Raw genomic sequence first — 26,171 nt, 5'->3', positions numbered from 1 at the left:
TACGGGGTTGAAATATTAACTGTGATTCACATGCTACCCTTCCTGTGCCCATTAAACCTTCACATATAAACTCATATCTGTAAGACATCAGATACAGAAAGTCATCATATAAATGTTACCCAACTTCCAATCCACTGAAATTGAATCTGCCATTGCCTAAATTATATTTAAAAGGCATTCAACTTTTTTCCCTGTGTTACTGGCAACCTTACAAATGTTGTTTTTTTCTCTCTTGGCATGGAGCCCCAAGTGCCATATTCGTCTTTGGCTGATGGTGCCAAGTGAGGGCTCGGGTCAAGTTGTCTTTGCTCTGTGAGATGAGATTGGAACAGAGAAGGCATAGTAAGCAAGTGTGACATTAGGAAAATTCCGATATGCGGTTGGAATCAAGTGTATTGCACTTTTACAGTGAGAATATGGTGCTGTACAGCTGGCAAAAATGGAAAGGGCCTGAGGCCAGATACACAGATTGGTACAAATCATGCTATTCTGAATAGGAATTTGTGTCTCGAATGTTTTTCTTTTGGTCAATAGTCAACATTTCATTGGTTGAAAAGTTGCCAACGTTGTTTTGTTGGGTGTTAAATATGCTGGAACCAGTGAGTGTGTTTACATGTACAACAAATCACTGATAGCTAACACAATTTGACTCATTATATAAACCCCAAAAATGCAATAAAATGTCAAGCTTTTGAAATAGTCCAATTTTGACATTAAAACCTAAACAGACATGCACACACATTTAAAAGCGGAAATAAGTTATGGACAAAAAATCCTTGCATGTGTGCTGATCATGTTTTGCTTAAAGGGTTAATAAGCTGACTTGTGTGGTCAAGTAAATGCCTTAAACGGCGTTCCTTTATTTTGGATACCGATCCAGTAAGGGCCTGAATCGTGCATCCCTACAATGGATTGGCCCCATTCACTTCCATTGTAAGTGCTTCACTATACCCTTGATTTCTTTATTATTTTTTTTCATTATTGGGAATTTTTCAACTTGGCTCGGATACAAGTATTTCAATGACTAGAACATCATCTGTTGGGAAATTAATGTTTCATGTTCTTATTTTTTCCTGAGTGTGGTTCTCCCACTTGTGGGAGTTAATATACAGTGGAGACTGGTCAAAGTCTGTCAGATTTATCCTCCAAGGGGAAACAAAAACAAGATGTAATTGGCATTGCACATCATTCACACATATCCCAGTGTGACTCTAAATCTCTCTTCTACAAATACACATGCTATCCCAGGAATAATTGCAAATACAGTTCTTTTGCATGTGCCTATTGAAGATACTTGGCATGGGTCACAATTGTAGACATCGAAAAGTCGACTAGTTTTTTATTATTAATTTATTATTATTTTTGTATGTATTGTTAACGGTGATGCTTGAACTAGCAGGCTGTGCTTTAGCTGTTAGACAGTTTGTATGGTTCAACCTTGTCAAAAAAGGTCTGTCTTAAAATTCATCCTTTTAAAGCACCTCCACTTGAGCCATGCACATTCTGACAGACACTGCATTTTTTAAAGATTTTTTGAGCATTGCATTTTTAAGACGTTGTGTCAAGTTTAAATTAGTCCAAATTGCTTAGCTGCATGTGAATACATTTCTTACATAAACATCCTGTATGAAACCCAAGGTAAGGGACAATTGAACCAGAAAACAACATATTTATACAGGGCTGAAAATATGTGGTATTGCACATCCCTACATGCATCACTTCCATCCCCTGAGATTGAAAGCGTTTTCACACATAGAGAGATCTTGTAAATCTATGCACAAGGGGTTGATTTAATTGTCTGTGACAGTGAGGAAGACTGACAGCATCTCTATGTGACTCCGAACAACTCTGAATATTCCATGTGCTGTCGTATCCAAACAGTCATAGTGGCCCTCGTCCACTAATGATGAGCGCAATCCTGCTGCTGTGAATCTTCTCAGGAAGAAGTCGCAAGAACAACAGGTGAATTATTTATTTTTGCAGAATTTGAATGTGTCCAACATATTTTTACCTGATTTGTTGGAAGAATCCAGGGTCCGTCAGGGATTTTGAATGGCCTGGCAGTATGCTTTTCATAAACCCATTTATTAGATTTTTTTTTTTCTGAAATGGCATGTATGTCCATTTTTTTTTTTTTTACATTTTTACATAAACGAGTGAAATCTCATTCAAGACCCCCAATACACTAACACACCAAGCAATACAGTACATTTGATTTCTGCTATTGAATTTGCAGATAAAAAAAGTGCCACATTATTATTAGATTTCATAATTGTTAGTGCTTATTGTAGCAGCAGCAAAAACAAAAAAGCTCTCAGAAACAATTCACACAAGATGTCTTTAGAGAATACAATACAAACAATCTTGGGCAATTTTTGGAATATCATAATGCTCATGCAATATGCAGTAATACTATAATAATAGCATGCAAATTTTCCATATGCATAGAATAACCTACAGTGTAAAGTATACTTTGGTTATACTTAAATATATATTGGGTTGCCAACTATTTGCCATGCGAATATGGAACACTCAAGCATTTTGCTGCTTAAATATAGGACAATAGCCACCCTGTACAATGTGTCTTTATTTTGGCCAAAATACAGGCTGTCCTGGCTAATACAGGCTTTTGGCAACCCTTGTGCCAGTACGTTTAATTTGCAGTGTATTTTACATTAATTTTGTCATCAGCATAGTTTGTGCTCATCCCAGTTTTTGTTAACATGCGAACTTGTACATGTCTGCGCATGGGCCTGGAGTTGACTGTACTAAAGAGTTTCACAAAGCAGTTGTAGTGCACACATGCATTCAATGTATCCATATAGATTCATGGTCAAAAGAGTATACTTTTCAATATGGCTGAAACAATTAGTCAACGCTATCGACAACATTGATGTAAAATGTAAAGTCTCTGGTTAAGAAAAAGGACAAGACAGGAATCTGCTGAGCAGTCAATGTAAACTTTTAATGGTATAAAAAACTGAAACATAACATAAAACACACACAGCGGCCGTATGCATCTCTATGCCCCTCTCTCTCTCTCTCTCTCTCTCTCTCTCTGGCATCTGCAGCCCCTCCTTTATCCCTCTCCCGCTGATTAGGCAACTCAGCACGGGGCATGCATCCTCATGGCCTGGCCACACCCTTCTCATCACAGTCGACAATAACAAATTGTCAACCAAAATGTTCGTTGACGAATAATCATTTGATCTCATTTAACGTAACATGAGATCACATTAAACACTAATGATGGTGCATGAGAGCAGCACTGCATTTCACACAAGACTGAGGAGAGGAAGAATTACACAGATCACAGTGGAGCCGGAGTTGCCATTCAACTGAAGCAAAACTTTAAAAATTATCTTTAAAGGAAACTTCCCGGCGTTACATCTTAAATGCAGTTATATATAAAGTGTTATAGATTTTCAAATAAATTCAAGTTCAAATAATACGGAAGCAGACCATGTAAATAACTACAAACTCCGAAACTGGCATTTCTGATTGAGAATAAAATTGGCAATACACAGCTTTATATATATATATTAGGGCTGTCATTAATGTATTAGGATGTTTTAATCGAATGGATTACTTAATTTTAATTATCTGAATATACTGTATGTATATATATATATATATATATATATATATTCAGATAATTAGAATGCATTACATTCTTGTGACAGAAGAGTTAATCATTGATAAGGCCGTACAAAAAGCAGCTTTAGAATACAATGTATTGTTTACTACCATATTATTGATCATAAGTCAATCATTGGCATACAGTTCACAGCAATCATTTCACAAGTGAATTTGTCAATCAGTTCGAGATTCATTATGAGGGCTTGTTGAAGGACTGTCAATTTCAACAAGTGTCAGACATGCTTGTGTAGTGTCTCGGTGTGTTGAATGTTTAGGTCACTGTTACAAGTTAAATATAGTTTCACGCAAGAACATTCCAGAACAGCCCGAAGATCTGTGCAAAGTTTGAAGGATGTATTTTGAAAGCACTATAAGGAATTCTATGTTAGAAATTCTGATGTTGGTTTAGGGATTTTGTAAAAACCCTAACCAGTGTATGTATAATAACAGCTTCGTCAAGCCAACAGCATAAACTTTTGTTAAGAGATATTAACTGGATGCCAGTGTATACTGCACAGTTTGCATTTGGACATCAGTATTCTGTCCAGGACTTACCATTGTTAATTTTGCTTTATGGCACCAAAACTACCATGTGCTAGTCTTCATAAAATGCATCAATGTGTATCATGTTCAGAATGACTTGACAGGATGAATGTACCACACTGTTTTGAAGTACACATTGAGAAGCCTCATCTTCTCACAGGAAGGGCCCAGCCATTCTCCATCTGTTTAGGGGTGTCTGTTGAGATTGACTGGGGCCATTGTTTCAGCTCTCCAGACTCAGGGAGGCCCCTGGGCAGGATGGACCGCAGCCTCCCAGTGGAGCTCTCTCCCTGGGCTGCCCCTGACCCCCATAGCCAGGGGAGACCCATGTATCTGTTTCACAGCTGACAGAGGCCTTCCTCTCCAGGCTTGCCTTTGTTTGAAATATCCTCTGCCATTCACAGATGGGACTCGCTGGGATGGACTTTTCGGTTGAAGCTGTGATGCAAATTCTGAGTTTGAAAATATGTGGTGTGGCGTCTGCATTCAGATCCATAGTCACACTTTTTCAATATTGTAAAATGACAGAGAGTGACAGTTTCCTTTTACAAGCCTGATCTTAATTAGATGCGACGTGACATATAAGAAATGTGCCTGTCATATTCGAAGATCTCTAAGCTTAAACACTAAAGAAAGCTAAGATGAAGCATTTTATGGACAGGAATGAGCAAAAGTGTGCTTTTAGCGGAAAGACAGACCTGGGTATGCAGCCAACTGGACTCACCTCTCTACATTTCTCATTTGTTTTGCCTACTTCAAAGTACTTTGTCTTGCAACCAAAAGATAAAATTTTTGCTGAAGAGCATCATTTTCTCGAACCCTTGCAGGGTGTTTATTAACGTCCTTGTAATCCACCATTCGTATTGAAATCAGCACTGTAGTGTATAATTGCCCTAAAGTTGAAGTGTGTCATTTAAAAGGAATAGTTCACCCCAAAGTTGTTCCAAACCTGTATGACTTTCTGTCTTCTGTGGAACAAAAAATTACATCTTAATTAGTATGTTAGTCTTAGCCCCTATCCACTTTCACTGCAACTTTTTTCCATACAATGAAATTGAACAGTGATTGAGGCTAATATTCTGCTTAACGTCTCCTTTTGTGTTCTGTAGAAGAAGAAATAAAGGCTCGGAACAACATGAGGGTGAGGAAATGTTGATAGATATTCCTTATCCCTTTAATTCAAATCAAAATTCCCCTCTCCTCCAAACTTTCCCTGTAGCACACAGCTGACACAAAGCCATGCATGACTCACCATGCAGGACTGCTCTACATCTTAAGAGGCTCTTAAAGCACCACTGACGGGACTCTGATAGGAGTATTTGAGCAGAGATAAGACTAGCAAACTAGTGAGGACCATGGCCTATTTGTAACACCATTAACCGCTGAGTAGCAGGTAATTTAGCTGAATTTATTGGCTGTGATAAGCACAGGGTGTGCATTTGGCCTTCTCTCTAGACAGCTTATCAACACCTGTACTAGTCGTATAAATGAGTCAAAGAGTCATAAACTTAAGGGAGGATCCTCTTAAAACTAAAATGTGTAATTTTTTTTATATTCAAATATTATTTTCTATCCCATATTAATAAGCAGAGATTACCACAAGTAAGCTATCCGTAGGTTAATTTCTCTGAAAATTATAAACACTCAAAATATTGCTGTTTGTTTCTTGGTCAGCCTAGCACAGCAACATTGGCTTAACCAATGGTTTGACAACTAATAGCAGATGGATCGAGTGTTCTGAAAGTCTGTCTGAAAACAATTATTATGTTGGCTGGACAAAGCCAACATAACTTTATGCTACAGATTTGGTTTAGTTTAGTTTTTTTACTCCCTTAACCAAGACCAATATTTCTGACTGTAACTTGTCCTAGACTACTTACATTCATGAAACTCTGCACAGACTTTCAGGCTGTTCTGACACTGATTGCTATGACTTTTCTAACAGAGTACTGGTTTCGAAAAATGGACAATGATATCCTACAGATCTCAAACTTACACTGACAGAATATGTCTGTCTGTCTGTCTGTCTGTGTATCGTTCTATTGTTCTATCGTTCTATCTTATCTGTCTGTCTGTCTGTCTATCTAACTTTTTTCATTTTTTTTTTAAACTTACAGATAAGTTTGACTTTTTTGCAATTCTGTTTGGTGATTTAGAAATTGCACACTAGGGCTGAAACGATTAGTCGACATCATCGACAAAGTCAGCGATAGAAAATTGTCAAATAGTCGTTTGATCTCATTTAACGTAACATGAGATTACATTAAACTCTAATGATGGTGCATGAGAGCAGAACTGCAGTTCACGCAAGACTGAGGAGAGGAAGAATTACACAGATCACTGTCCAGATGCACTCTAAACTTTCCAAACAGCTTCAGGTGATGTACATCACAAAGTACAAGGGAATTATACAAAAATACCAAATAAGTAAATACAAAAGCACTCTCGTTGTGAAATAAGTGGAGTCGGAGCTCCACTACTATCTCCTAACCTAAGCCGTTTTAATGCGTTATAGCTTTATTAAAATTCAAATAATACGGAAGCAGGTCATGTAATTAACTACAAATTTCGAAACTGGCATTTCTCTCTGCGGTCAGCACCTCTTCTATGAGTTGCGCGAATGTCCCGATCTAAGGGGGAAAACATTGAAAGTGCACCGGCTGATGCACACTGTTGTGGGGATGCTCGTCCCTCGAGCGTACATACTTTCATGCAACTAGATAATAACGTGATGACTCGTGACTTATTGAATCATAATATATGTCACTGTGCATGTCTTTTTTAATAAGAGGGATTTTGTTTTTAGTGAGTTAAAGATGGATTGAAGTGAACAAAAAGGTGAGAGAGGGTAGTCTTTGCCCCATTATACACTGCAACACAATATGTTTATGATTTGTTTTGGCTTGTTTTCCAATAAAAATATCTAAAACGAATTTAAAACAATGTACATTTTCTTTAGCAGTTATACTGCAGAAGAATTTTTTTTAATCTGAGAATGATGAATATAATATAAAAAATATTTTTAAATATCTTAAAATCCTTAAAAAAAAAGATGCATTCACCTGAGAAGCAACATGTAAGATATTTAGACTTGAATATAAGTATATTTTGTCTTTACTGCACTCGCAGAAGTATAACAGATTGAAAAAATACACTTCTCAAGTAAATGTATCTTGTTTTAAGGATTTTGACACTTTTAAATGGAAAACAAGACAAAAACACTTGATAACGATAGGAGTTTTTGCAGTGAATTTCATTACTGAATTAAACTTAATAAAAAGTATTTTTTCCCTTTAATTCAGTTATTGTCACTTAGAGGTCTTTTTAAAAGATGATTTTGTCCTCTTTATTTGTAAGCACGTTTAATACAACCTTTTAAGTCGTGGCACATGCTGAATAATCGGTTAAGAGCTAATGATTAATCATTGCAACAATCACTGAATAATCTGTCTAATAATCATTAGACTAATCGATTATCAAAATAATTGTTAGTTGCAGCCCTATTGCACACTTCAAATTTAAGTCTCAAATCTTCTTTTGCTTTGTCTTTCTGTTTTATTTGACCACTTTTTCTCTTTGACTAAATCTTACTTTCTCTCAGTGTCTAGTGTTACACACATATCACACACACACACCCTACTAACCCACTGTATGACCTTGGTGTCCTTAGGCGATTGGTGTCTGGCCATAACTCTCTTCAACTACCAGGATTGAGTCTCGTTTCCATTGATGAGAACTCGCTGAGAAATGTTAATTTCCATCTGAAGTTAATGCAGCCACTGAAGCTGAACTTATTAAAACTGCCATGCGACACACACACTCTCTCTCACTCTCTCTCTCTCTCTCTCTCTCTCTCTCTCTCTCTCTCTCTCTCTCTTTCTCTCTTCCCTTCCTCCCCTCTGTGTGGAAATAAATGAAGTCAACTGCACTGTAGGTTGTAATGTAATTGCACTGTGCATGAATGTAGCTGAGAGCTGTGTCAGTTAACATGGCTGAGTGATGTGTGGAGTTTTTTAATTGCAAAGGCAGACTAGAGAGAAAGCACCCCGCTGATATTCCTCGAAGGCAACTTATCACACTCCTACACATACACACACACATATACCTTTAGCGAGAAGTCCTTAGATGTAACTATTATAGATCAAACCAGAAATATACAATGCTGTATGATACAATGGCTCATTAGCATAACACATACTAGAGCTTGAGATACGGTATATCAAGTTGGCAATCGAGAACATGGCAGAATAACACATTGAAGATAGGAATATCAAACTGGCACTCAACTGTAGTCTTAGAGGACAAAACAAAAATACAGATGTACAGAACCAAAAGGCAAGGTGCCATATAGAGGTGGAGCTGGGGATGGAGGACTGTGTCAAGGGCAACTTGCATCCATGCAATGGAAAAACAGCTAAGCAATGAATGAATGAATGGACGACTTAAATAGGGAAGCATCTGAATTGTATTGGTAGATGCCATGATCAGCTGAGTGCCAGCTGATTTTGAGCTTGACTCACGTGACCTGACAGAACTGATGCTACACGGCCGAAAATTGAATTTTTTGGGGGGGCCGAAAGAGAAAAAAGGCAGAAAATATGAGCCGATATATATACCTCCCTGTCCCTCAGTGCTCAGGTTTCACTCTCGATTGATCTAATCAGAATCACCGCACTGCCAAGCAAAGGCCGATGTCAGCGGTGTGGAAATACATAATACTAATAATAATACTAATAAGCACTACCGTCGCAACCTATACGCATACACAGTCTGCGTAGGGCACCAACTCCCTAGCAGGGCACCATCTTTACCTAGGAGGGCACCAGAAAGTCCACCGGGTGCCCTTCCTCACACGTTATACGTTATTCAAGGACCCAAAAGTAGTTGCGGAACACAGACGATCGCTTCACGCTCATATCACGCGAACGTGACAATCCTATTGACTACTGGCGCATGAAAGATCGCTTTCCATTGTTTGCGCGGACTGCACGCTGGTATTCGTCTGCCCAAGCACCAGCACAGAGAGAGAGTTGGAGATTCAGTGCAGCATGTCATGTTCTTGAGTTGCCAGAAAGCAAAGCAACTTTTGTTCTTGAATAGAAACCTGCCACTTTTACTTAAATAGAAAGCAGTCCAATTTGCTATGTGTATAGCAATTACATTAAAATTGGTTTAGCCCTGCAAAACTTTGTTCTTCACTTGAGGCTACATCTGTCATTTACAGTTTGAGGTTGTTTTAGTTCAATTACTGCTGTTTTGCACTGTTGTTTTGCACAATAATTTTATATTAAAGTATAAATATGTTTACATAAACAGAATAGAGGCGCTCTGCCGTTCTGCCTGTTGTTATCATTAAAATGGCTGTGTAGCATATTTAAACTTTTTGTATTTGCACGATGCTAGCCTAGAGCTGCTAAATTAATTACTTGACTTCTGTTTTGCATATCATTAGAGTTTTCTAAAACATTACATTTATTGGATAATTGGTAAAAAATAAAATTATCTGTTAAATTTGATTGTTAAAGAACTGAATGAAGAATAATATATTTAACATTGTTATAATATATTTTCTGTCCAATTTTGGTGTTACTTTCAATAAAAGTGTGATCATTTTATTGATTTGTAGTTTTTCAATTCAGATTAATTAAATTCATGAAATTAATTAAAAAGTATAATATTAATACAATTATATTAAAAATATATATTTTAAAATAGGTATTAAGAGAAAAGTCGATTTCGGCAAAGTGCATCCTGAATTTTCAGTTTCGTTTATTATCTCTCCTTAATTACCTCCAAGGTAAAATCTCAAGTGGTCTCCACAGTCCAGTGAGGAAATATGGAGTGGGAGAAAGATAGTGTGACCAGGAGAGCACAGATATGGGATCACATATTGAGCGTTCCTCATGTGTATGTATGTAGTATGAATGTGTGTGATTGTGTGTGTATCAGTCTGAAGAGGAAAATTATTCTTGCCTAAGGCAGCAATTGATCGGATCTTAGATGCAAAATTCCAAGCGTCCTTCTGCTGAGCTGCTGGAGCTGATTAGCTCATCTCATATTCACAGAGTACAGGAAAGAGCGCAGGAGGAAAGAGTTTGGGAGGAAAAAAATGAGAAGGAAAAAAGCTAAGACCAAATACAGTGAACAGGCAAAAGGAGAACGCAAGAAGATGTGGAAATAAACAGATGGAAAGAATGCGGAAAGACAATGTTAAACAAATGCTCATAGACAGATTTATTATTTATATATATAATTTTAGAGGGTTTTTCTGAGTACTCATGAACGTTTGTTGGTGGGGGTGAAGGGGTACTTCTGTAATGCTATGTGTATACAATTCATTTTATGAATGATGGGGTTAATTTAACAAGCAACTCACCCTAAATAGTTTTCATCCTCATCATTTTTCTAAACAGTGCTCAATTTAAAATCTCCTTTTCTGTTACCATTTTTTTATATTTGCCATACCATTTATTAAAGGGATGGTTCACCCTTCCATTATTTTTTCATTGTTGAGTCTAAGCATCTAGACTATATAATCAGACTGTAGATGGTGTGCATTTAACCGCACAGACAGTAGCTGGTTGATACTGTACACACAAACAGCATGTTTATAGTTATCAGGAAACAATAACAATTGTTTATTCATTCGTAGTGTCTTTTGTGAAAAAGTAATTGTGCTTTATTGTCCTGTGCACCTGTAGTGTGTTTGTGTGCATCAGAGAGCACAGCTCATTATCTTCCCATTACATATTTACACGTACTGTAAACACGAGAGCCAACAGTTCTGCTCCACAACATGCAAATCAATGATGATTTAATGCCTGCCGACACAGCTCTGAGCTGGCTTGTGGAGCGCTCCCTCTGCAGAATGCCAGGGATGGATGATAGATAGATAGATAGATAGATAGATAGATAGATAGATAGATAGATAGATAGATAGATAGATAGATAGATAGATAGATAGATAGATAGATAGATAGATAGATGGATGGATGGATGGAATGGGGGATGGGATGGAGAGACAGAAATCTGCAAGAAATAGCCAGCGAATTGGAGGGGGGTGGAGGATGGATGAATGAATTTTGACCCTCCACTACCAATTTATCCTAGCTCTTTTTAATTGGGGCTGAATGGACTCCAAAGGGCAGTGTTGAGACACACATACACACACACATACTATTCTCTACCCCTTAGGCATTAACGATGCAAGCCTCATTTGCATATAAACCAGGTCTTAAGGGTGCAGTTCACTACTCTCTGAATACAAGCAATAACTTAAGCCCAGAAAGGACAGATTGCCTGTCTCCAATATTAGTTACATTATTATTTCCCTACAAAGTGAATTTACTTCCTTTAGACTTCCAACCTTCAAACGCATACACATAAACCCAGACGTACACAGAGCTGTCTGATATGTGTCTCTCTCTCTCTCTAGTAGTCTCGTAATACCTCTTATCTGCCTTCCCCTCAAAACACCCCCTCATCCCTAACTTTACAGCCCTCTCATTTGGCGTCTTTGATCAGGGAAGTAGCGCACAGCTGAAATGACAGTGGCTTGGGTTTAAGCACAGGTCTGCCGCAGTCCAAAGAACAGAGAGATTTCAGTAATAGAGGGATGCGCTCCCTCCCAGAGCTTTTGTGTTAATCAAAACCACACAAATCTGTGTGAGGAAGTCACCTTAAATACCTGCTAAATACATTATATAAAAATAAAAACATGGATTTGCATTTCCTGAAAGAATATATTTTAATTGAAGTCTAACTTAAAAATAGATTGCACACTTAATACATAAATGATCTACAAAGGAAAGTTTAAAGGGGGTCTGTATGTTGTATTAGGTTAATTCATTGCAGACGTTTAATACCTAGGGTTAGTTGTTTTGAAAATCTATTGCTAGCATCTTTAAGGAATATCAATATAGTTCTATCTCGCAAGCACAAATTAAATAAACAAGGAGACAGAAAACAGCATTGTGTGATCTAATGCTCTCTTGCGCTCTTGTCCCCATTGTACTTCGAAATCTGGCTTATAACATCAAACGCTAATTTCAATATCCCCTGTAGCCAAAATGGATCATGTTCAGGCATAAAAGTATTGGAACACATCATCTGTCTTTCATCAGCTGTTCAGTTTATTTGTAATGAATTTGCATTGAGATACAAAACACAGATTATCATCTGAACTGAAGATCATTGGAATATTGATTGTCATTAAAATTCGTGGAGTATTGATCTTGCTTGTACATCAGAGTGATATCCTTAAGCTAGCATTTGAAACTTGAGAAAGCTCTTTGTCCATCCAGTATCCTGTGGAGGGTTTATATATTTAAAATATTAACATATGTTCTCCTGTGCCAGTTTCATGTGGTTAGACAGCAATAAGTGAGCAATTTTTAGGTTGATTTCCCCTAAAGGTGTATACTCTGTGTTTCTGTGGTGTTTTTAAAATATTACCCTGTTGGTTTGAGCATCCCGAGAAGCGTGGCGTTACAACATTGGGTCAGCCAATGATGTGAGTTCGAGGTGGGGCTATCTGTTTTTCGACCAACAGAAGAGGCGGAGAGTGTTCGGGAAACTTGTTTGAAATAAGTTGGAATTTTTGCAATTTTATTTGTTGACGCTATTGTCATTAATTCGCACACTTGACCTTTACATATATATTTGTTTTTACCCTGCCATTGTTGAATTCTTGATTCTGATTGGTTGACAGATGTTCCAAAGTGTTTGAATTTTTTTTATTTGTTATAATTGCGTAGCAATGGAGAAGTTGCAGTTTTGTTGACCACTTTATAGTTCTATTTCAATTTGCCACATTCTTTTCAAACTGGTAAGCAAGATTCATAATAGAAACTTGGATACATAATTGGTTTCATAATTAATTAATTCTTCACACAAGAGTCTATTATTATAGAAGTAGTAGTAGTGTAGTCCTGATGAGCATCAGATTAAAATATCGCCTTGTCCTGTGTCTGTTTTTAATCCAATGCCAATGTTGTTTTCCCAGGATCCCGACTGCGACAAGAAGACTCTGCGCCCCGCATCGTGGAACACCCCTCCGATCTTATTGTATCCAAGGGCGAGCCCGCCACCCTAAACTGCAAAGCAGAAGGACGGCCCACCCCCACCGTGGAGTGGTACAAGGATGGAGAACGAGTGGAAACAGACCGGGACAACCCTCGATCCCATCGCATGCTCCTGCCCAGCGGCTCTCTCTTCTTTCTGCGTATCGTACATGGCCGTCGCAGCAAACCCGATGAAGGTTCCTACGTTTGTGTGGCCCGTAACTACCTGGGAGAAGCGGTTAGCCACAACGCCTCACTGGAAGTAGCTAGTAAGTGTTGTTCCAGGTTCTGGGTTCTTGCTGTTTTTGTGCAACATTTTCGAACATTGGATTTTGATAGATAGTAGTACACTATATGGTCAAAAGTATGTGCATGCCTCCTTCTCATTAATGGGTTTGGACAAGACCTTTAACTCTAGTGGAGACAAATCTTATTTCCACATCATAAATTGACATTATAGAGTGTTGTGTGCTTCCTACTTTGTATCACGACTATGCTCCTATGCGCAACGCAAGGTCAAAAAAATTCGTATTTTGTGAATCTACTGTGGAAGAACTTGACTAGCCTGCACAAAGCCCAGAAGTAAAGCCAACTGAAAATTTCTGGAATTAATTGGCATTGTGAGCCAGGCCCAATTTTCCAATATCAGTGCCTGACCTCACTGATGTTCTTGTAAAAAGCATTTTCAGAAGATTGGAAGCTGTGATAGCAGCAAATGAAGACCAACTCCCTAGTATTGTCTTTTTGTTTTGAAATGCTCAATAAGCAAATAGGTGATGTGTTTGGGTGTCCAATATTATATTTATTGTAGCCACAGTCTTATGACTGAATCAGGAACTATTATATCAACATTTAAGCTATTCCATGAGAGTCATATCTTCTTCCAGGAGCTGTTTGAAACCAGGCCAGTCTTAATTTGGCTTTGTGTTTGTGATTTCCCTGGCCTCAGACTCGATATGAGAGAGCCTGTAGCCTACCCAGCTGAATAGAAAGAGTTTCTAGTTTCCTCCTGGGTCTCTGGTCTCAATGGGCTTAGTGGGTCGGATAATCTCGCTGGAGATGGGCAGGATGTAACTGTGCCACTGGACCCGAATAGTGATCCTGGTGGAAGAAACAGGCCAGACACTGCTGGCCTAAAGAGTAGAGTAGCTCCATAGGTGGTCGTAAGTCCAAAAAAAATAAAAAATCTAGCTACTCCACGAGATCTATAATGTTTTTGTCCAGTTTATGATGTTTACAGTAGAGATGAAAAGATAGCCATTCCCTGTTGTCTTTATCAAGGTATGCTCCCTGGTGAAAAGACCAGAGATGGTTTTCACCTGGTCTAGTTGGTTTCCCACTCTGACCTGCTGGCAAGTTCCCAAAACCACTCTAAAACTGTCAAACCAGACCACCCTGACCAGTAGAAACTAGACCAGCAAACCACCTTTGGCTGGTTTAAGCTTTTTATTGTTTGTTTGTTTTTGTTTTTTGATAGGGCTGTCCCCTGTAGGCCTACATTTGGCATTTGTTCGCTTTTTTTGAGCGATGTCAACAGAGTAAATTGTACCATTTTTAAAAAGACGAATGGACAAATAGGAATGTTTTTGTGTACAATCTCAAAATAAATGTTTTAAATAGTGGATATTGCTAAAAACCTGTGGTTTTTAATGATTTCTCTTGGCCTTGGATGTGATATGGATTACATACAGTCCCTCTTTAAGCTTGAAAGGACTGATCTCGGATATCAACCACTTTTTAAGTATGCCCAGGAGCTGTCACCAACCCTCTTGTTGTAATCTAATCGAGTTGGAGGTGGACCTGGAGGGGATTTGAGTTAGTTGTTCCTGTAGTGTGTACTAATGCTGTTTCTTACCCGACACAAAAGGAAATAATTTAATGAACTGAATTCAGTTGAATTCTGTACAATGGCAGTACATGGAGACTCACTTTAACACTTAATAAAACAGTGTCATAAAAGTAGTCTGTGTAGCTTGTGCATCATATTCCAAGTCTTCTGTAAACATACGATGGCTTTGTATGATGAACAGACCATAATTTGTTATCAGTCACTTTCAATTCAAATAATTATTAAACAGTGCTACAGTCCAAAATAGCAACTGAAATGAATCAAAGATTCTGCCAAAACACTGTAGTTATTACAGTTAGTTGTACTGTAGTAAAATTATGGTAACATATCATAAGGCTTGGAAACTGTTACAAAGGTTTATTAGCTTATTTAGCCCAATGTTGGTCAAAAAGAAACATAAATTCATATATGTGGAAATATATATGAGCTTAGTGACTAAAAAGTGAGAAAATAGTGAGCGGCATATCAAGCAGAGGGTGATATACTGTATGCCGTTTGTTCTGGAGGTTTTTTTTTTTTTTTTTTTGCAGGATCGAAAACAAAAGGCTTGGCAAGAGCACAGCTTGGCCCAACATGAGGAAAAGCTCGGACTGTTTGGCCACAGCCTTTGGGCTGCTTATTCTGAATTAGGTTCAAACAGGACTATAATGGCACAGTGGCAAAGCTCAAAACCCTTACTGCCTGTCCGCTTCCTCCCCCTCACAACCCAGCCACCATACATGTAATTACCCTGTTCAGGCAACCATGATGGAAACCTACAGCTTTAAGGGATGGTTTACCCAAAAATTAAAATTCTGACATAATTCACTCTTCCATGGAGATCAAAAAGAGATATTTTTAAGAATCTTCAATTTTATTGTGACCATGTCTGTTAATCTCCTAAAAAAATAAAGTATCATAAAAGCAGGTCATATGTCTTGTGTGTATGTGTGTGTGTGTGTGTGGGGGGGGGTCAGAGGGAGAGGTGCGAACTAAATCTATCAGGTCTCGGATATCAGCACTCACCTATTTATTCACCCTGACAACAGGAATGTCAGTTTGGCTACTGCCAAGAAAACCTTCCAAAAGGAAGTTAAGACCTCAAAATGTATTTGCTCTGCCTAGCCCACTCTTACAAGGATCCCGTTTGAACACTCAGTACACAATCTTTCCTTTTAAAAATGTTGTTTTTATAATCCCACTTTTACGAGCGCCCAACACCCGGCAGACTGTAAATCTAATCCAACTTTCAACAAGCCATGTTTAGCCAGGCAATGACGCTTAGCACAGATCTGTTTTGGGTTTAATATTAACTTTGCATACAGTGGAGACTCTGTGCTGTGCACTGAGGTAAAATGGGTCAATCCGGGCATTCGTTCTGCTTTGTACGTCCCTAAGGATGGATTTTGCCTGTTTTGTTTCCACAGTTTCTTTTCAATATGAAACTTGGAAGCTTATAATGCTTCATATGTCATACTTTGTTGTAGTATAATGGCTCAGAGGAACAAAGAAATAGAGGGAGAGGAATGTAAGAAAGAAAAGATGGGGTGAAAAGAGCTTGCTGGCTTTATCCGTGAGAGCGCACTGTTCACCCCGATGGCCTTGGGCCACACATTGCGTAATGCATAGTATCAAGATGCATGTTTAAAAATGACAGACATGTCTGCTGCAGGTTTTCTCAGACTCTGTAAAGCAGCTGTTAAAAATGGTGATCAAAGAAACGGGAAGTTTAGGATCCGAATAAATTACAATAAGAGATTGGTCAATGGTTGATGGGTGCTAATCTGTTGCTTTACTGTAATGATTTATGACATGGTAAAACAAGTTAGTTTAGTTGGGATTATTGGTCTGTCTGGGTCATAAAAGATAAACTTTTCCTTAACTTCTTATTCTCTCTGCCTATACTATTCTCTAAATAAATACTTGAACTGTAAGAATGAACCGACTGACAAAAACAAATTTAACTTCGAAAAAGTGTGAATGAACCGATGCACTAAAATGAATTATACTTCCTAGTTTGAATGAAACGATTCAATAAAACAAATATACTGAGATTTGAGAAGTTTCACACACACACAAAAAATTACTTCTCAAAATGTAATTCGTTCTCTACAGAGTATTTACTTAAACTGTCCATATGAACGATTCACTGAAACAAATTGAACTTTCCAAAGCATGAATGAACCGCTATACTAAAACGAATTGAACTTCCCAAAGTGTGAATGAACTGATTTACAAAAATAAATTGATCTTCCCATTCTGTGATTGAGCCGGTTAACTAAAACAAATGTCATTTCTACCAGAAAGACTCAAAATAAATGAGAATAATCATGTCATGGGGTCGAATATTTTCCTTCAGCATTCAGTTTTTGCTTGAACCATCAGATCCAGCTGGAAGATGATGAAGGCAGGGAAGAGGAACTTACCCCTACGGCAGTACAGGAGTGGATGGGGAGTGAAACCTATGTGAATGACAAATGTTGAATGACACATGCAGAACTTATAAAGCAGATGCTGAATTATGATTGGATGAAATGCCTAATTGCATGAATGGTGTAATACTGCCGAATCGTCCTGACAGAATTACATTTCTCAAAGTGTAAATGAATTCACTAAAACAAATTAATCTTCTCAAAGTTCAGTTAGTTGTCTACAGAGCATTTGCTTGAACTGTCCGAATAAACGATTCACTAAAACAAATTGAACTTTCCAAAGCATGAATAAGCCGCTACACTAAAACAAGTTGTTTTTTTAAGACAAATATTTATTAAAACAGTAATTTATATTAACAATTATATAAAAATTTGTATTTCATAGTGTCACTTTTCTTTTCACCCTTCTGTTAGGTAAGCACTGCTTACCTTGCTTATATGGACGGCACATCCCTGCAATACACTTAAACAAATTTAACCTCCCAAAGTGAATACTTCCCAATAAGGTTCTTAGGATTGGGGAGCATGTCATGATTTGGCAGGGAGAGGAGTAGCTTCTATCATGATGAGTTAATTAAGCTGATGGTTCATCTGTGAAATGGATGAGGGCAGTTGGTGTTCGCCTCTGAAAGGTTGGGTGACACCCCCACCCACTCCTCATTATTCCATCACAGGATGTCCCCCTCTGCCACATCTGTATGCTCTCCCTGCCTTTGAAATTCAAACCTCCAGCAGAATTAACTTCCCTGTCCTTTCCCCTCTCAAGTGCAGACACTCTTTCCACTGTTTGCTCAAAGAATATTTGTGTTCCATTAAGGAAGAGCCATATTATAGCTCAAGAGGACAAGGTTTCGGGTCCCTAAGGGGGCACACTTTGTGACTCTTTAGCGCAATTATAATATGGCCCAATCCCCTGAACTCTCTTTATTCTTCTGCTGACATTTCTGAAATTAATTTAATTATGTTATTTTGGAGCAAAGGGAATACAGAGAGACACGTAGGCGCCAGAATTTGGCTCCGACCTGAGCGGTAAGCTTAGTAGCAGCCTTTTTCCTGAAAATAGTAGAATAGCATACACTTTTCTGCATAAAATTAGCCGTATCCTAAGTTTAAGTTGGAAGACACAGTCACATCTGCTTCTCAGTTGTCAGTCTGGGTAATCATCGCAAAACCGGCTCTCTTTAATTGGTTAGTGGGTGTGTTTCTCCTTAAGCGCTATGGTGACTATTTGCAGATGCCCAAAAATTACAAGGAAAACTAATCTGCAATGTTTAATTACAGTGCTAAAGGGAGTTACTGACATACCCTCGGGGGTTGGACGGATATAAAAACCGAGACCAGAGAGATAAGTGTAGGTTTTTTCCAGTTTTCCCATGTAATCCATGTTCTCATCTCTTCAGAGATCCATACTAGCTGAGAGAATGTGCTTGTTTTGATCTCAACCTGATTAGCATTAATATGTTTAATTACTCCCAACACAAGGCATCCAATATGCAAAATCTGCCATCTGTATTCAGTCTTGTGGTTCCAAAATCTCATTTCAAGTTGTTTAATAAGTTGAATCTTTGGTATATTGGTATATTGGTGTTTGGTTAGGATCAAGGGGTCAAGGTTTGGCTGGTTAGCATGGTCCAGTTTGCACTGGTTGGCACTGACGTGCGGTCTGGGTAGGCAAACTAGGCACTGCCTACCCTGCCAAAATTCAAAAATAAAATGTTTATTAAATAATAAACTTGTATTTGTATTTTTACTTTTTATTCTTGTGATTTATATATGCAATATGTGTGTTATTCCAATTGTTTAGATGTTATGATGACAAATGTAGCAGTTACGCATAATCAACTAAAAACAAATGGTAGAATAAGCAGTGCTTTTACGGTCCATTCATTGCAGACGACAAGCGGAAAACCCATGTTGCGCAGGCGCACTTCGATCCTGTATTCTTTAACATGTGCGGCAAAAAGCACAAATCTGCTGTGCCTTTTGACGTAAATATGTTATGCCCGTAATCATCTCCGTTACGTATCAGACATGGACCAACTAAAATTGAGATATTCCTGGACATTTGCGTAGCTAACGTCATTACACCACAGCTAGCGTACATGCCTAATCCCCGCCAAATTCAAAATCAAAATGACAGCACTGGCTGTAATCACGGAATTAAGAAATTTTTCCAACCTCGATTTTAATTCCAAATATGAGTTAATTGCAAGAGGGAGGTCTACGCCAGCCTTAGATGGACTAGTACAGCAAAAGGGCACAAAAATGATCCGATCATTTCAAACTGATTGGTATGTAAGAAAATATTGGCTATGTGGCTGTGCTAACAATCAGCGGCTGTACTGCTATCCCTGCCTGCTTTTTTCAACCAGTCAGACTGTTTGGACTTCAGCGGGATATTGCCGATGATATGCCGCGCTTGTGCGTAACATTCACTGTTTACGCGCTTGTGTGTGTGTGTGTGAGAGAGAGAGAGAGTACACGATAAACATCCTGATTTGTACATTTATTGATATGCCGCGCTTGTGCGAAACGTTCACTGTTTACGCGCTTGTGTGTGTGTGTGTGTGTGTGTGTGTGTGTGTGTGTGTGTGAGTGTGTGTGTGAGAGAGAGAGAGAGAGTACACGATATACATCCTGATTTGTACATTTCTTGATATGCCACGTTTGTGCGTAACGTTCACTGTTATTACGTATTATTAGCTTAAACAATAAATCAGGTAATCTGACTTTCATAACTCAGTGCCTAGCCTCTTTAAGACATCACCGCACGTCACTGCTGGTTGGTAGTTGCTGTAACTACACTATATTATGGGGGCAAATAATATATTTCTTCATTGATAGCCATTCAAAAGTAAACATTTTTGAAACATATAATTTTCAAATATACATTATATTATAGCAGATGTTTGACCAGCCCATTTTTGGATGGCTGTTAAAAATATAAGAAAAAAAAATGCCACTGAGATTAATTTCTCCAGGTATTAAAGACATCTCTGGCTGGGAAAGGGGCAGCTGTGCTCCATAAAAAAGCAACATCACGAGGATTAGATTTGGATAGGAACTCAGCTACTCTCCCAGAATCCTCCTATGGTCTTTGAGTTTTAGGGATTTGTTCTACTGTTGTGGAAGACAAAGATCTCCCACTGATAATATCATGGGTAAGAGAAGATGGAGGAATGGAAGGAGTGTTAGAAAGTTCACAGCAGTAACGTGTAGTGGAACGAACTGATGGATGGATGACATTCTTAAGATGGATAACCATGTGAGAGTAAAGGTTCCGGAGAGTCAGGGTGAGAGGCCGGACGCCTGCGTCGTCAGTTGAGTGTGACCAGACCAGAGTGTGTCTTCCTTTATCGGTCTCATCGGTCTTGTCTGGTCTAGTGAAGGATTCCCATGACCAGTTCTGATAACGATAGTACACGGTTAGACTGGAGAATGAACAGTGTAAATTAGTTGAGTTGGAAAGATGGATAAAAATGAGGACAGAAAGTAAGTTTTCATAACAATGGATTTCAGTTTGATACGTATTCACTCATTTTATTGTTCCTGAAGTCTAGCATCGAGCTACACAGGTGATTTGTCTGTAGTTAGCTAGTATTTTGAGATAAAATGCAGCTTTGACACTTCCTAGTAGACAACTTTAAGTCGTGATAACGATGCAAAAATCCATTGGAAATGTGTACCTATTTGTGATCTTGGAATTTGATAGTTAAAACACATGGATGCTTAAAGCTATTGTTAATACTGTCTATTAAACAAATGCAAATCCTTATCTTATTTGCATAGGTGTGCCTGGAGCAATGATTAAATAATAAAAAAAAAAAAAAAAACAATAGCAGCAAAGTTAAAACAAGAATCAGCAATAAAAGAGCTCTTTGAGGAAACAAAGACATAGTTTGAACAGATGGTGATGGTTGATCTTCTATCGGCATCTGGGTCTTACTCAGAATGGAGTGCAGGTAGGTAGATTTTGCTACTCTGTGGTAATTAGAGGCCCTCACCACGACTAAGCATTTCAGGCTTGCTTTGATCCCAGGAAATGTGCTGCATCCTCAGACAGGTGGAGATAACTTGCGTGAGATTGGCTTGTTTTCTCCTGAGGTAATTTTATGACCTGCAGTCCAAAGACACAAGGTAAATCCCTCTGGAACGGTTTTGTAGGCACCATTGCACCCCAATTTATGTCTTGTTATGGCTAAAGTGTGCCATTTAAAGTCAACTTGAAATGCTGTTTCCAACCAATTTTTCTTTTGGAATGTGATGTATTTGTGAGTGAAACTGTATAGTCAATGAGAAAATATGCAGAGTGGACTTATGACTTTATTTTATTCATTAGTAACTGATTGGATCATGAAAAGTGGGGCTTTTGTGATGTCAATTGAAAATGAAAATAATTTGTTAGGCAGAGCAATTTATACAATTTTGATAAAAGATTACAAATACAACATTTTACAAATATAAAATATTTTGGACTTATACACATGCACCCATGAATATTGCACAATACGATCAGAAGCATTTAAATATGGCACCTGTAGCTGAAATGGTAGAACATGACATTAACGATGCCATGGTCATTTGCTTGATTCCTAGGGAACACACCTTATGACAAATTGTGTACATTAAATGCACTGTAAGGCGCTTTGGATTCATGCAAGACTGTAAATGCATAAATGTTAAAGTATGTGAAAAAGTCCACGAAAAAAATAAATAGAATCAAGTTTGATGTCATGTTTACTTTAAGGGTGTTTTCAGACCTGTAGACCATTTGCTTTGTTCTAAATTGTTACAATGTTGCATTTTCTTCTTGGTTCGGTTCCCTTTCACAAGGCAACAATACAAAATGGACCAAAACAGTGTCAATAAAAATTACATGTGAGCAAGCTGTCCCCTTATTGGTCAGTATGTTTGTTCAATGTTCCAGGATTAAGCTCATCCATTGATATACTGGTTAAAATTGTATGCCTGCAAAAAAATGTGTCAACCAATAAAACATTTTGAGAATTTTCGAGCGTCGCCAGTTAGAGGTTGTGCTTCAAATACAAATTATCCGTCTCTCGGATGGATATTAGTTGTAAAGTTTCCGTCATGGTTATTTTTATCCGTAATTAGTTGCTTTTTCATTATTTCTCCGTTGAAACATGCCTGGTCTCACAGATCTCTCTCGCACGTATGCACGCACTCACACACAACGCACAAACAGCAGAGTAAAGCCATGTAAAAAAAAAAATGTATTTGTCAAAAAGTTGCTAACGTTGTCCTACCTGTTTTCTGCTGCTATCCAAAAGAGAGAAAAGATGTACTAAAATTACCTCAGGTAATGTGGTAAGTAAATGTGCAATTATATCTAATATAGTTCCCAAAAGGCTATATCCACATTTTGGTAATGAATTACAGAGAAGTGCTGCTCTACAGATGTCTTCTCCAAAGATCCCTCAGTTATGTTCATGGTTTTTATAGGGATATTGTCTGGTTTGGTGGTCCGTTGCTTTCTCACCACAAGCAAACTGCTCCAAAGTTCATTTTCAATCGGTCTGAGACCATCTAGTTCAGGCGGTCTCAGACTGATTGTTTTGGAGCGATTGCCTTGTTCATATATGCCCAAATGAACCGAACCATATGAAGAAAATGCGCCAGGTTCTGAAACAAATGCTCCAAACAAGCCAGGTGTGAAAAAGTCTCATCTATTTAAACCTCTTTAGATATTCTGGCCTGTATCAGTGATGTCTTTTACAGTTTCATTTAGAGTTTGTTTTTCAACAGTTCAATTTGTTCTCACATATCTAGTATGGTCTTAAAGGATATACTTGATATAACAAGACTTCTCCTGTCTTGTTGACACAGTGAGCATTATGCCCCACCTGGGTTCTGAACACTCCATCCTGATAAACATAGCTTAGCTGAAACTATTTGGTCCTCCTGTGGCATCAGTCTGTAGATACGAGCCATATGATTCTGAGTGATTTCCTCTTGGCTGAACTCCATTTGCGATAAACACGGCCGATTGTACAGTCCCTCTCGGTCAGAGGCCCAGATAGGAAGTGTGTCTCCGGGGCTAATCTTCCCCCTTGAGTGGAGGGCAGGAGTATTAGTCTTGCTGCTGTCTCTAATCCCCCACTTTTGATTTGAGAGTCTCCCGTGGCCTTTAGGACTGAATGGAAAGTTTTCTTCTATTTTTCCACTTATTTTTGGAAATATCTTTATGATGCAGTCCTGCTCTGCTAGACTGAAGAGTTTATTAAAGCAAGGTTAAGCCACTGCTTGAAGCCTTTCAATCAACTAGTAGAGTACACAAGGGATTAAGAAGTTTGGGAAGATGAAAAATATCTGAGATTTGAGGCAACAATTTTCCAGGGTTTAAAAAAATACAAAAATAAAATCTGAGCTCATCTCGTACAAGTTTCATGTATTTTTATGGGAAACTCAACTGCTCGTTAGCCACTGCTTGAAAAGAATTTTCCAGAATAAGTGATGCAACTCTAGTGTAACTTGATTTTTTCTGACTTACTATTTCATGCATCAAATCTTTCCTCATTTGCTGTTGTACAGCAATTGTGTGGTGAACTGCAGTTCTTTTGGGTCTAGATTTGTTGGTTTAGTGTCGAACCACAGAGCTACTAAAAATGATAAATGTGTCTAAATAATTACAGTATGGATGGTAGAGCTGTGTAAAAATATTGATATCCCAATGCATCAAGATCTTCGTTTGAACAATCTCTATATTGATTCTTAAATCCCAAGATCAATCTTTCACTCTATGTGGCAACCCTCTATAATGCAAGTAAATCACTCGCATGTGCAACCAAATCTCAAATGTCTATGATTACCACTGGCCAGTAAATGTTCAGATTTCACTCACCAGTGATTGGGCAGTATTGTGGAGAAGAAATGATTAGCGCAGAGGTCTTTTCACTGCACGTTAAGAGTAAAAGTTTGGTTTAACTCATTCTGTGTGTCCAAAGACGAGATCCACTGATTCATACTGTGGCAGGGCGGGGCCGGGTCGTGATCCTAAACACCCGGTCCCGTATTAGGCTAATTAAGCCTCCGTGAGGGATAAAGGTCGACTGCAGAGGATCATGCGGGAGAGAGAGATCGTTAACGGACATGTCCGTCATGTGTGTGTTTATGTTGTCTTTTAAGTTTAACATTAAACTATTATTTATATTGAAAAGCCGCTTCTCGCCTCCTTGTTTCCATTGATCCCTTTACACATACGTCATGGAATAATGTACCCTTTCTGTTTTTTACAGTCAGTTGTTGATTAAAAACAGAACAAAAAAGAAATATTTAATTATAATCACACATAGATGTGCTATAGAAACCTCGCACATCTGCTGTTATATGCGCTTACTGGCTGATGCCACTAGTATTAAAGAGACAGTACTGATTAAGCGTGTGTTCTACATATCAATGTAAATACTTAAAAATAGTACAAATTATTCAAGTAAACAATAAAGATGTAACAAAAATATTTATGCAACATAATACAGTATATGCAATTTCAAGACATTAACTGATGAATTAGACTGAATTAGAAAATTTTATGAAAAATTAATGATCCATTTTTTTTTTTAATTGTACCTAGATGGGTATAGAACTTTCCTTTATAATTAAGAGTATTTGCTGAGAGAGTTTATTTTATGTTTAAGCAAAATGGACATTATAACAGAAATGCACACACATGAATCCATTTCAAATCAAGATCAGACTCTAATCAAATTGAGAGCTTGTGAATCGGGAAATCTGTGTTAATACCCTGGATGGATGGTTGGATGGATGGATAGATAGATACATAGATACATACATACATACAGTAGATAGATAGGAAATACATAGGTACACATTTACATTGGACAAACTTAGAAGAACAAACAATTGAAAGGGAGTGGAATAGACACTCTTCTATCACATGTCCCTGTACCCCTGTCCCAGATCTGTAGAGATGCGTTTAGCTTAGCTCAACATTCTTTTAGACACAGCAGCTATGGCGCTAATCTGTCTAGCAAGGACAGTACAACATGGCGTGACTCTGACCTTGGAAGAGAAGTCACAAATCAGATAAGGATGACTGTAATCAAAAGTGAACAACCCAGCCAGAACTAGCTGATGAGCCCTTCAAATAGAGCAGCAATAACTAAAACTATGTTAGAATCTGGGTCTGAGAAGTTGTGCAGCTATTTAGAGCCGTGAGATCATGTACCAAACATCTTCTGACTTTTTTCATAGTTATTCTATGCGAACCGCAAACCACTGAGTTTGATAGATTAATGGTTTTTCGTAGGTCGATTCATCTTAAAAAATTTAATTTCCAGGTTTGCGATTAATATTTACTGCTATGATGTCTTTTAATGTTGTCCGACTTCGCATAGCTGTATTTTTAGTCTGTGCAATGAGCGGTTCAGGTTGAATCAATTGCAGAGTTTAAATATTTTTGGGTTTGGTGTGTAGACCAAATCCTGACCAGAATGTTTGAGGAATATTAATACATTGTGGCCTTTCAAACAGTATAGCTGTTTTTGAAATGTAAAGCAATGTTTTGAGTCTGTACATGAGTGGTTGGGGATGAATTAACTGCTCAAATGTATTACTGAGGTTTGGGGTTTTGAACAAACCCTAACCAAAATGTTAGCAGAATATAATATAGTTCTGCCTTTCAAACAC

General features: G+C 38.0%; 1 protein-coding gene across 3 annotated transcripts in view; it reads left to right on the top strand.

The window, feature by feature from the left end:
* The window catches only part of LOC127629895 (roundabout homolog 1-like), a 358,948-nt gene that overhangs the window by 150,613 nt on the left and 182,164 nt on the right, over positions 1 to 26,171 (top strand). For all 3 annotated transcript variants that reach the window (XM_052107195.1, XM_052107193.1, XM_052107194.1), the window contains one exon: positions 13,187 to 13,513. In XM_052107195.1, the coding sequence (XP_051963155.1) occupies positions 13,187 to 13,513 (327 nt within the window). The remainder of the gene's footprint in view (positions 1 to 13,186; positions 13,514 to 26,171) is intronic.

The sequence above is a fragment of the Xyrauchen texanus genome, chromosome 36, assembly GCF_025860055.1.
Source record: "Xyrauchen texanus isolate HMW12.3.18 chromosome 36, RBS_HiC_50CHRs, whole genome shotgun sequence".
NCBI classification, from domain to species: Eukaryota; Metazoa; Chordata; class Actinopteri; order Cypriniformes; family Catostomidae; genus Xyrauchen; species Xyrauchen texanus.
Note: the sequence above shows the minus strand (reverse complement) of the source record. Positions and strands in the feature narration are given on the sequence as shown.